General features: G+C 39.4%; 1 protein-coding gene across 1 annotated transcript in view; it reads right to left on the bottom strand.

Annotated features, from left to right (window-relative positions):
- Window positions 1-13,090, bottom strand: part of lama2 (laminin, alpha 2) — a 189,317-nt gene that overhangs the window by 105,223 nt on the left and 71,004 nt on the right. The window contains exon 16 of the mRNA XM_062436956.1: window positions 3,812-3,916. Within this exon, the coding sequence (XP_062292940.1) occupies window positions 3,812-3,916 (105 nt within the window). The remainder of the gene's footprint in view (window positions 1-3,811; window positions 3,917-13,090) is intronic.

Raw genomic sequence — 13,090 nt, 5'->3', positions numbered from 1 at the left:
TTTTTGGTACTAAGGAGAGTCAGAGTGAATGATGTGTCATTAGGTAATGAGCTGCAGTTTCTATTGACATTCTGAATGGACTGAATGCAAAGTGAATTGAGCCCAGCCCTCGTATCTGACTATCTCTTGTTGAGAACAGATCAATGGCATGTAGCGGCTAACGCAGAGTGACAACTACTGATGGAAGGGGGGGGGGGGGGGAGAGCTTACCGTGCCAATAAACCATTAAATAAAAACTAATTGAAAGAGAGGAGATGGAGGGAGGGATAGGTAGACAGTAAGCAGTAGCAGGGCTGAGAGATGCAGAGACATAGACGGAAAGAAAAGTAGGTAGCTTAGAGCTAATACTTCTCTTTAAGGCTATGAAAGAAAAGCTTTTACTGTCTATCTTTTATTGTTTCTCACTTTTGTTCATTATGCCTAAAAAACAATGAAAGGATGAGGTTGGCACTTTCCTTTATTTTCTTACTGTCAATAAATCCCATGAAAAGATGAAACCCAACAGAGATGCACTAGCACGTCTCAATACTTTCCAACTTCCCTACACGTCTGTGGCACTCAGCCACATCCATATTGGTTCTTCTTTCAAAACAGGTCAAATAAATTCACTCTCCAAAAAAAGGCCAAGTAATTTCCTAAAACAGCTGGGCACTGCATATTTCAGCAAACATCTTTAAAACAGGAGAAAATAGTGCATTATAGGGGACTATTTTCAGCTGTGGATGGACACATATTTATGATAGTGAGCACACACAGCAGTAGGATGGTGCATGTGGGACTGACAGAGCCCACATTCCTCATAATGAAGAAACACATCAGCCAGTCTAGCCATATCAGGCCTACTTGTTAATAGGATTAGTTTATTGTCGGGTTTTGCTCATGGGATTTACTGGAGTAGAGAAATTATGCCAGTCTTGTTCTCTAAGTCTACTATCGGTTCTTAAAATGATATTCTTATTGCAAAAGGAGATATCATTTTGTTTCCAATTCTTTTTCTTTTTTTAATGTTTTCATGAAGTAATATATGTTTTCCTGATAACAGTACATCTCAAAATACAGTGATTTACTTTAATAGGAAGTCAGTTTTGGTGTTAATGTTGTTAAATGAATAAGAAACTCAAGTTACACATAGTTGCAGTGCAGTAAAGTAGTCGTTATTAGTGCAGTGAAAGTTATGTTATGTTAGTTTTTTTATTATTCTTTTTACAACTGTGCTGATGGAAGCCCAATAAATTGAGACAAAGACATAGAAATCAACAAAGCCATACAGACAAACAAAGACAGAGAGATTATTGTCTATTCATATCCACATAACATTCAAGGCACAAGCTTCTTCCTGTGCTTCACAGAGCCACGGAACAAGCAATATCACAACTATATGCTGAGAGTAAACAGTGGGGGGGTGAAAAAAGAAGCAAAAAGAGACAAAGGCTGAAAGAGAGATAGTGAAGAGGGAGAAAGCTGGTTGACAGTGTGTAGGTGGTTCATTATTGTCATCGTTTGGAGAGGCTTTTTGTTGACAACAAGACCGACACTTGTCCTCCTCTCCTCCTCCTCCCAACTCCTCCCAGTCTGTCGCTCTCGTTGACACATCTTTAAATAACACAGGCCGATTAGTCTGTGACTATCCATCTCTCCCCTTTTTCTTTCTTTCTTCTTTACTTCCTTCCTGATTGATATCTTTCCTCACTTCCTCACTTCCTTACCATTTCCCTCATTTCCTTCCTTGCTAACTTCCAGACTTTCATGCATATTTATTTTCTTTGCCTCCCTATTTTTCTTCTTATTTAACTCCTGCCTCTTTCCTTCCTTATTTATTTATTTCCTTCTTTACTTCCTTGCTTCTCCTTTCTTTCCTTCCTTACGTATTGCAATTATTCCTTCCATCATCCTCCTTTCATTTTTTATGCATTTCTTACTACCTTCTTTATTTCCTTCCTTCCTCAGTTCCTCAATTACTCCCTTATTTCCTCTCTTCCTTCCTTATTTACCCCCTCCTTCCTGCCTCAATTCCTGTCTTATTTGCTCCTTATCTCCCTCCCTTCCTTATGTCCTCCCGTATTTATTTCCTTCCTTCCTCACTTATTTTTTTTACTTCCTCCTTTCCTCACAATCTTCCTTCCTTCCTTCCGTCCTTCCTTCCTTCCTCAATTCCATCCTTATTTCCTAACTTTATTTCCTTCCATGCTTCCTTCTGTCCTAACATATTCTCCTTCTTCCATCTTTTTGTCTTGTCTTCCCTTCCTCCATTTACTCACTTACCCCCTCAATTACTTCCTTCCTTACTTCCTCAATTCTTCCCCTTTTCCTCTTCTCATTCATTATATCTTTCCTTACTTCCTTGTTTAATTCCTCCCCTAATTAATTTTCTTACTTCATTCCTCCCTAACTTCCTCTGTTACTTCCTCATTCATTTCCTTCCTTCCTTCCTTATTTCCTCTCTTTCTCCCTCACTTGCAAACCCCGAATTCCTCATTTCAATCCTCACTTCCTTATTTTACTATTTAAGTTCATTCCTCTTTCGTTCCTCTCTTCCTCCCTTAGTTCCTTATTTCCTTCCCCACTTACCCCTTACTTCTTGATTTCTTCCCTTACTTTCGCCCTCATTTATTCCTTCCTTCCTTCCTTCCTTCCTTCCTTCCTTCCTTCCTTCCTTCCTACATCACTCCTTTTCTCATCTAATGTCTTCCTTTACCCTTTCTTCCTTTTTTACTCCCTTCCTTCTTCTTCATTTCCCTACTTCCTCATTTTTCTTCGTGTTCATCATTCTTCCTGTTATTTTCCATCTCTGCTTCTCCTGTTCTTTATTTTTGTTTCTGTGAAAAATGTGTGCATTTTTATCATCATATTCACCCAAAAAATAAAAAATAAAAATGTGTTGCTCATTAGAGATTTAGTATTTGAAAATCTTTCCAACTATTCTAATTAAAATGCCCTCTTCTTCAACATGTCATTGGTAGAAAGTTGCGTGTGCAGAATGACTGGATTGTTTCTGCTGCTTAGGCACACTGTGAACGAACGTGCACACGCACACACAAATACACGTGTGTACACAGCACACTCACACACACAATGTTTAGTGATATAGGAGATATAAACAGTTAACTAATAGTGTTGCTGCTTGCTTATTGCTGCCATACATCATATCACAACCAGCTCATTATAAAGACATACTGAGAGAGAAGGGAGGGAGAGTCTCTCTATCTGCATTTTTATTACTACGTTCAGCATTTTTCTGCCAGCTGTAGCTGTGTGTGTGTGTGGGGGGGGTGTCTGTTTAAGTTTTTATTTGCCACTTCATTTAGTGGTCTTCACTGGTACACAAGTCAATGGCTTGTGGAAAAAGGTAAATATTGCAGACACAAATACATAAACACAGACATTCGCACATGTTTTCATGTTGCTTTCCTCCGGGTGTGTTGATATCCACCCACACCAAAAACAAAGTACATGTTAACTATTAGGAACACTCCGGTCAGAGTTCTTGACCATGCTGCGGACCTCATTTCAGGGGTTAACAAGGTCCAAAACTTACATTTAAAAGGTCAAAAATATTACACTCAAAATATCCATAATACATGGTGCACACAGATACATTTAGACATTTAAACAACACTCTGTTATTGATTATTCATTTTGGATTTAAACACATTTAAACACTATTTTATTGTGTGTGTGTGTGTGTGTGTGTGTGTGTGTGTGTGTGTGTGTGTGTGTGTGTATGTGTATGTGTATGTGTGTGTGTGTGTGTGTGTGTGTGTGTGTGTGTGTGTGTGTGTGTGTGTGTGTGTGTGTGTGTGTGTAAACTTACCTCTATGATGAGGTCAGGTTCTGAAGTGACCCTAATGGCTATTTGTTCTCGTTGGTCTATAGTATACGACACAGTGTAGACCACACCCCCTCCATAGGCTGAAAGCTGAGGAAAGACAATAACAGATACAGAGATTAGTATATTATGCTGTTTGATACTTTTTTGCCCACTCACTCTAAAGTACAGTGCATCTGTATTTATTCCACCCTGACTGGAGGCACAGGAAGATTAAGAAGCTAACCAAAGTAAACCAAAACTAAAAAGGTGAGGTCACATTGCATTTCCATTCAAATTTCCTCACACAGCACACTCAGCCCTGGATAAAGGATGTGATGTTGCATTTCTAACGGTGGTAGTAAATGATTATTGATCAAAATTGAACAGTAATTTCTCCATTTCCAAACACAGTGTTTCTACTGAACCAACTAGACACATCTGCTTGGTCAAAGTTGAACATAATGTGACCAAAATCTGACCAGTGAATCCCCCAAACCTGGCTGGAGATTATACCAGAACAGGAAATGCATGTTTGAATGCGTTCATTGTGCAGGCTTCAATAAAAGTATATGGGGAATGGAGTGAATATGCACAGGACTGGAGATGATACATCGTAGCAACCACTACTACCTCAACCTCGAAACACTAGAACCATTATACCGATAATACTAATGATAGTGTTTTTCCTTAAAAATGACTTTATAAATACAAAGTAGTAAAGAGAAGAAGAATATGCTACAGTCTTTGTTGTCTTGTGTTGTTTCGGTGCAGTGTTTCTGTTGAGTCCACAGAATGAGCTTTATATGGTGAAAACGCTGTGTCGGCATGATCCTGAAATTTATTATTCCGCTCCAACCTGAACAGTAATGGGTGGGAGAGCGAAATAATAATGCCACTATAAAAACAGAGAGAGGGGAACATTGAGGAAGAGGAGAGATGAAGAAATAGAGCTTGAGAAAGAGGGATAGAGAGGGAGAGTTACAGAGGGGGTAAGAGGTAGGTTTAATGCCTCTATAAACCTCTTCCATTCTACATCATTACTCTCAGTTCTTAAATCGGGAGGAGGAATCGCCCATTTCACAGCTGACTGAAAACACACACACACGCATACACACCAGCAGGCATGGAGGTGTACTTGGGTGGACATTTTATTGACTATCACTTATTCTCTATCTAAAACCATTTGCTGATTTGGACTTCAAAAGACAGTAAAATCATGGTTTAAACCCACACTGCACAGCATACATGTATCAAACACTTGTGCTGCTCGACCTCCCTCGCCATTAGCTAATATGCACTCCAGTATGGACTGAGTATTCATATTTTGGCCTCCTACGTACAGTAGGAAGTACTCCATGAAGTGTTTTGTTTTGGGGTTTTTTCTATTTGCATAGATGGCATCACTACAAGAGAACAGCAGCATGATGAGAGCAAGGGATGCCACAGAAGAAGATATAAAGTGGCAAAGGACTTGAGCAATGAGGTACTGTGTATGGGACTTGGTTCAACATCATTTTATACAATTTTAGAAATGTGCATTACAATAAATGTCTAATAGGTATGCATTCATGTATATTTACTAAAAGTCTCCTGCTAAAACCTGCATTCATTGATTTTCTTTTTTTGGCCACTGTTTGTCCACAACACAACAAGCTGCAAACACAACATAACAGTTGATATGGAGCAAAATGTGCAACATTAAAGTGTATTCCTAGTCATTTTTTTAGTCAGCTGATTGAACTAAAGTCCAATATTCACTCTCCCTTTTGCTCTGTTCAGCAGCTAGTTTTGTATGTGCTGGGCATGAGGAGAAGAGTGGGGCTTCGTGGGAGCTTCTTCCCTGAAAACAGCTGCCTGCTGTGGCTGTTCATCATGCTGATGACAGCAGTGAGACTAAAGCTAAACAGTCAGGTTGCAAGCCTTGAAACCAAACGTAGAGGGAACTGTAGATGGATTATAATTATGTGTGGTATTGTCTTTAAGAGTGACCCCTTTCACATTATGCATGATAATGTATCTCATTAGTATAAAAATATTCATTGGCGAAACATAAAAGACAATTTATACAGAAGCATTGGCTCCAAACCGTTTTGGCTTGTGACATGTAAAGATAAACAAGGTTAAATGAACTGTGAGAAGTTTGCCAAAAAAGGATTCATTTCTAAAAATGTTATAGAGCTGAAGAGGTTGTTGGGAACTATGTTTTCTTCTTTCAAATATTTGTACAAAATTGACTCCTCAGACTTGTCCTGCGACCGCTTCTCCACCACTTCCTAACCTACAAAGGCAAAATCTGGATAAAACTCAAAAAGGTGGCTTTGATCTGTTAGTCATCCACTTGCATTTTCTCCTATGTTTGGCACATGTGTATTGAGAATAAGAAAAAGCTTCTCCTATACATTCTCAGAAACGGTGTTGGACTAATGGCTCTTGCACTCCTTTGCGGATGATGCCACCTGAATATGACAATTTACTTCCTTTGAAATTATTGACATTTCTCTGAAAAACTCATTTCTCTAACACCGTCCATCCAATCCAAACAACAATCAAAGCTTTTGTCATGGCAACCTAATGACCCATCTCTATCCTGGGGGAGAGGAAAGAAAAGAAAGAAAACACAGGAAAGAGAAAGGACCAACAGAATAGAACAGCGGGAGAAGGAAATTATGGGGAGTGGAAACGAAGGAACAATAAACACTCAGACACACACACACACACACACAGCTACAATAGACATCAGCTGGATCCCCCTGAGAGCTCAATAAGCCTGTTATTAGCTCTATTAGTGACCAGAATAAGAAGAACAAGACATAATCCTTGCTGTTAAAACCCTCATGAAGAATCTGACACAACAAAGTCAACCTCTTGGCACCACGATGAGTGTTTGTTTTCCTGACAAAATATGTCAGTTTATACAGGTCTTTGGTGTAAATGCAGAAAAATAATCTCATACCAACAGCACAACTATTAAGTGAAGAAATGAGATTAGGTTGGACGAAATGATTAGCCAATATAAATATTCTCTGCGGTACAGCTTCTGTTGTGGTAAGAGTGCTTTGTATGCTGCAGTGCAAATGCATGACTTCATATTTTAGTTGAAGAAGAAATTTGAAGTAAAACTTATGAACACAGAGTAGAGGATGAGAAACAGAGAAAAGAAAGGAGAAAAACTCTAACTAAAAGAGTAGAGGGCGGACAGAACTAGGGAAAGAGAAACAAGAAAGGGGATAAAATGCAGAGGGACAGTTGGAGAAAGACACAAAATACAGATAAATAAGTGGGAGGAAAAAAAACGAGGAGCGGATGGAGGGAGAGGATGGAGGAGACACGAGTGATGAGATTTAATTTGCTGCCTATGCTATGGAGTGGGTTTGGTGTGGAGCAGGAAGAGGTGTGAAAATGAGTCACTATCAACCTCAGTCCTCCTCCAGGGTTCCAATCAGAGCCCTGATGTGCAATATATGACTTTTCCATAACTTTGAATAACTAAGTAAGAGTACTTTGATGACCTTTAAGTGTGAATCTGTTCTGATTTTAACATTGATGATATTCTACAAAGGTCAGATATCAGCTACGGTTGAATTTCTTTTAGGGAGAACAAACTGTGAAAACAACCAATTTGTACAAATGTGTGAAACAAGTTAGAAAATACCTTCTGCCATATTTTTTTTATTTCAATGTTTTGCAATACCCACAGAGAATTGATCAAAATTGGCACTTTTGTTGGGTACAGTTTTATCACATATAAAGCTATTCGAAACTTGATGTAGAAAGATATGGAGAGAGCAAACAAACCAAACAACACCAGAAAGGAAAGAAACAAGAGCAGAAGTGAGTCTACAGCTAATGGCTATGTGAGGTTGTATAGGCACAGCAGTGCTTTGAGCAAACGTAAGCATGCTAACATCATAATGACAATACTAATATGCTGATGTGCAGCAGGTATTATTGTTTACCATGTTCACCATCTTAGCTTAGCTTGTTGGCATGTCAACATTTGCTATTTAAAATGAAAAACAAACACATTTTGATGATGGCACTAGATGAAAAGTTAAGGGATCACCAAAATCAATACAATTCATATTGAGGGCAGCATACATGTCTGAAGAAATTGTTACAGCAATCCAGCCAATAATTGTCCAGACATTTAATCTAAAAGAAAAAATCAAAGGTTAAAAAGGAATCAGAACTCACTATCTGGAAAACCATGAATGTCTATACACAATTATGTGCCACTCCATCTAAAAGATGTTGAGATATTTCAATGGATGAGTGTAAACTTTGACCTGCTGGTGGCACTAGAAGTCACTATAGTCATTGGGGTGTATCCTGCAGATACCATTACTTAATGTACTGAATGTACTGGAAATTCAGCCAATAGTTGTTGATATGTTTTAGTCAGGCTCAAGCATCTGTAAAGTAGCTGTAAGCTATGTGTGAAAAGGACAGCTTTGTTCTTGACACATGAAAAGGAACCAAACATGCTAAAAATATTCTTTAAAAAAGCAATTCCGTCACAAAATATATTGATAGAGGACAGTTTGTTTGTTTCTTTTTACATTATTCCATTACAGTGGTTTCAATTTAAGTTATAATATAACCTAAGAAATTATAATAAAATGTAAAACCTTTTCCCCGTTGCATACAACCCTCTAAACATAAAATTGGATTTAATGGGTACATTCGCATCGCAGCAAAAACAGAAACAAATCAGCACTGTTTGTTTTTCCTGACCATATTGTACACTGGAGAGAAATCAGCCATGGTTATTTTAGAGGTAAGAAACAATCATAAACTATGTGGGTGTAGAAGAAAAGTACCATAACTACTAATGAAACTATTTACTGCCTGTTGTTAACAATGACATTACTGTGGAAGAGAGCAATTAGAAGATGACTTGCTTTAGTGCATCCCGCATGCTAGTTTCTTCAGAGAAATATGTTCTTCCAATCTGCATCTCATATTTGCTGTCAATTTGCTGTCAATTTTGGGAGTACAAAAGTAGACAGTGGCAACCAACACTCTCTTCAGGAGATTTTGGTGGGGGGCGGGGGCTGGGTGGGAAAGGAGGGGGACAAAGAAAATCATCCTTCAGGAAATCAAAACCAGATTGTCACAAAAGCTTCAGAAAACAAACTCCCCTAAAATAACACACGCATGCAGGCATGCACAAGAACACACACAAATACCAAGAGAAACAAAGACACACACACACACACCTGGGTTGTCTTTCTGATGCCTGTGGTTGTTTGCAATTGGTATTGGGAGTTTTCACTTTCTGTTTATCTACCCGTTTCCCACACACAGGCACAGATACACACATAGACTGTTGTTGTTTCTAGCAGGAGGGTTAGATTGGCTCCAGATGGACCAATAGACAGTGGAATGCTGAATAACATACAACCGAACTGACCCTGTGTGTGTGTGTGTGTGTGTGTGTGTGTGTGTGTGTGTGTGTGTGTGTGTGTGTGTGTGTGTGTGTGTGTGTGTGTGTGTGTGTGTGTGTGTGTGTGTGTGTGTGTGTGTGTGTGTGTGTGTGTGTGTGTGTGTGTGTGAATGATATATGTTGTGAAAAAGTAAAAATAAAAAGCACTGGGGGGATGTCTGGGTGCTGTCTTGTTTGATTGTGTATCGTAGGAGGTGGCATCTGTGCAGGGTTTTTTCGGTTTTCTCCCATCACGCCTGATGTTGGGAAATAGGTGCAGGATCCTAGAGGCAAATTGGGCATCGTGCATTCACACATTTTCCTGGTGTAGAGGGACACTGTGTCCACGAGTGTGTCTGACACTGACAGCATCGAGGATCGCTCTTGGAAAGTGCTCTTGAGTTGAAAGCAGCATTGGGAAACCAACGTGGTAGTAGAGATGTTCCCAGGTTTTTCGGTGGCTAGTGATACACTGACTTGATGCTCCTCTGCAACTTCCTGTGACGGGAGGACATGGATGTAGGGGACAACTCGTGGTCTGGGGGGGTCCAGTCTTGGTTGCTGTGTATCAGGTTAGGGGTCACTCTGGGGGTGTGAACCCTGAGTAGGGTGTCGGCAGATGGGAATGAGACGGATGAGTTTCGTGAGGTGGGCTGTCAGATGGTCAGTTCTGCATGTGATTTGCCTTCAGTTGAAGTTTTGTCATTACAGGTGGTCACTTGAGGCATTTTCACTTTGCTGATTGAAGTAAGGGGGTAGCCAGGGGTCGGGGGCTGATGCTGTTCTTGATTAGGGCCACATATTTGCATGGAAACATACATTTTGTGATGTATATGCACTCATTTTCACTCATGTACTTATGGTGAGGTTTTGGGTAGGGTTGATTTGATTAAGATTAGGTAAAACAATTTGGGTGTTAGTTAGGATCTGCAATGGTTACATGCATACAATGGTACATAAGCTTTAAATTACAGACCTTACAATACATTTTTAAACACTGCAATAGGTAGAATATAATAAGTTGAACATATCTACTACACAGGCACAGAATGTAGTAGCAGACTGCTGAACACATGTTGCTTATTCAAAAAGTGCTTACAGATAAACATCTGAAGTGTCCTCTTATATCCTGGGTCTGAGAACAGCAAGGTCATGAACTGACACAAACAGCTCGCCGAGTTATCTTCTGGCTCGAGGTCATTCCATAAACACCCATAGAGACGAATAAAACAAGGTCCGTTCTAATCTTTACGACTGGTTAATCAGCCATCTCCAAGTGGGACAGGGGTAGAAATGTCTTAAAAGTTTAAGACGTCCTGACCTTAAAAATGATTAAGCATTTCATTATACATTCTCTGTCAATTTCAACAACCGTATCTGTGCCACAAAACAGAAGAAGGAAGCAGCAGCATTGTTGAATTTGTCATGCAGTTATGTGCGGGACCACGACATCATAATCTTCACTGCTTGAGCCAGAGGAGTGAATGTCGATTGTACTGTAACTCAGTATGCACATCTCATCCAGTGAGATGACTAAGAGTAGCTCCACTCATTTGCTTCCTGCCTCTTAGAGCCAATCCATTATTGTTCTGCACTCCCACGGCTCGCTGACTCTTGAAAGTCAACTCCAGCCACTTGCTGTGCATCAGACTTGAAGTAACAAGCAATGGCAAGATGATGATATATCCAATAAGTTCAGTACAGATCCACTAGGCTGTGTCTGAAATCATTCTCCATTTACCATATAGCCCACTACATTTACTATCCATCATTTTATCAGTGTGTCAAAATTGTGAGTGTAAAGAATACGTGCAGTATAGTGCCCTTAAAAATTCAAACAATGCTAAAAATCCCACAATGCGATGTGTTGTATTTAGTGGTCAGTGGTGATGCAAAATGAGTGTTTTGAAGTGTCTGAAATCTACTGAAGTCTACTGCTAATTATTGCGTTAACTAGCTAGTGTCTATTATCTAGGGAACAGCTAATGACTGAAGGCTGGGATGATTTTGTAACAGCTTGAAATTTCTCATGCTACACACAGCATCACAGCATCAGGATAAAGTTAAATGATGCCAATGCTGTGAGTATACAAACAAACAAGACCTTCAGCTTCCAACAACAACTACACAGCATTCTATATTAACTACCACAAGGTTCAATTTGTCAGAAAATGAGGGGAATGCACAGCACTATAGCAGCTTTGTGCCACAAAGCTGGACTTAAATTAGTTCACACATCTTGACAGTTATCGAGAGCTTTTATCCTCTTTCGTGCTCTTCAGAAAACACTCAGAGGGGCAGGTGATGTTGCATCTCTTGCAACATGAGGAAACAATGTCGCAAGAATAAAATATATAATTTCCAAGTACTAACTGCGGCAAACTAGATTCCGACATACACTGCATTGCATATTAATTATATTTTTGTAATGAAAACAGAGGTCAACGATAACCTTTTACATGTGGTTTCCTTTTTTTATGTGTGCCATGGGATTGCTCCGTAGAGCTCTGCAAACACTTTCCAGAAGCACAAATGTGTGTGATACCAAATTATTTGGTTGATGAAAACTGGAACAAATCCACTGTGATTGGTGTAAAGGCACTTTTTCAGCCATGTAAGTGAAAAAAACAAAAGGGGAGGGGAGAGAAGTAAGTGAGAAAATGGGGAGGGGGGAAATCCATCTCATGCAATCATGACCAGATTAGGAGTGGCACTATACACAAACTCCTCTACACACACTGTTCTCTCTCATACGTCAAAGCTAAGCAGCTTGGTAAAGGCTACTGATCTTTTTGTAGAAAGGGGGACATTTCTTTTCCACAAAAGTGTTCAAGAGTAACACTTTTAAGACAGTTTTCATTCATCACATTTGCTAGGTGTCAACCTCTATAACCAAGGTGAAACAGGAGCATTTTTCTGAACTATTTGTCACTTGTCTGCCTCAGGTTTCACCTGTAGCAGGTTTTCTTCTTAAAGGAGTATTATTTTGTGTTGTTCCTTTGTTAATGAATAATATAGAAGACAGGGGAAACAAGAAAGATGAAGTAAAGGTTACGGAGAGTTGGGGAAGGTTGATGCAGAGTTTGAGATGAAGTTGAAATGCAACACAATCTTGAGTTGTGTGTTTGTACAATGGTGCAGATCTGTGTGTTTGTCAAGTTTCAGCATATTTTGAGCTTTCTTTCATCAGCTGTCAGCAAAGGATGTTTCTCTTCTCTCTCTCCATGTTCATCCATCACCCGCCTTATCTCTCTGCACTCAGTCTCCCAGTGCTATCCCTCTCTCGGTCTGTCCATCTCTGTCACTCTTCTACTGCAAATGATGAACGGTTCTTGTTTTTCCAGCCTTTTATCTGCCTTGACTGTGAATCTGTTAGTTAACTTCCGTACAAGATGGAAACATGGAGATTAGGATTTGACTGTTTTTGAAGACTCGTGAGTCACTCGCTGAGAGCTAGAATCCAGTTGAATATTCAGCTGTTTTAATGTCAAATTGTTTACTGCTTAAATACTCTGTTTTTTCTAAGAGCTGTACTCTTGCCAGCTTGGAAACGTTTCTAAAAGAACATTTGGACCTCAAGATATCAACAATCACAGATGAAATATACGGAAAATATGTAATATATACAGTCACAAGGTTAATTCAAGCAGTGAGACTGAGTTAAACAATGATGTTACTGACTGTACAACCAAAACAATGAGCTGAAAAGTCACTAAAACACAAAGTAGAAGTGAGGGAAAGAGTGATAATTCTCTGTGCATTTATCAATCAGAGCAACGCCTTTCATATTACACGTGGTCGTTTAATAACCTAAATGAACTGATAAGCACTGCTGTAAAAGACAGTTTGGCTTCTTG

This window comes from Scomber scombrus, chromosome 17 (genome assembly GCF_963691925.1).
Source record: "Scomber scombrus chromosome 17, fScoSco1.1, whole genome shotgun sequence".
NCBI classification, from domain to species: domain Eukaryota; kingdom Metazoa; phylum Chordata; class Actinopteri; order Scombriformes; family Scombridae; genus Scomber; species Scomber scombrus.
The sequence above is the reverse complement of the archived record's forward strand: the minus strand, read 5'-3'. Positions and strand labels throughout refer to the sequence as shown.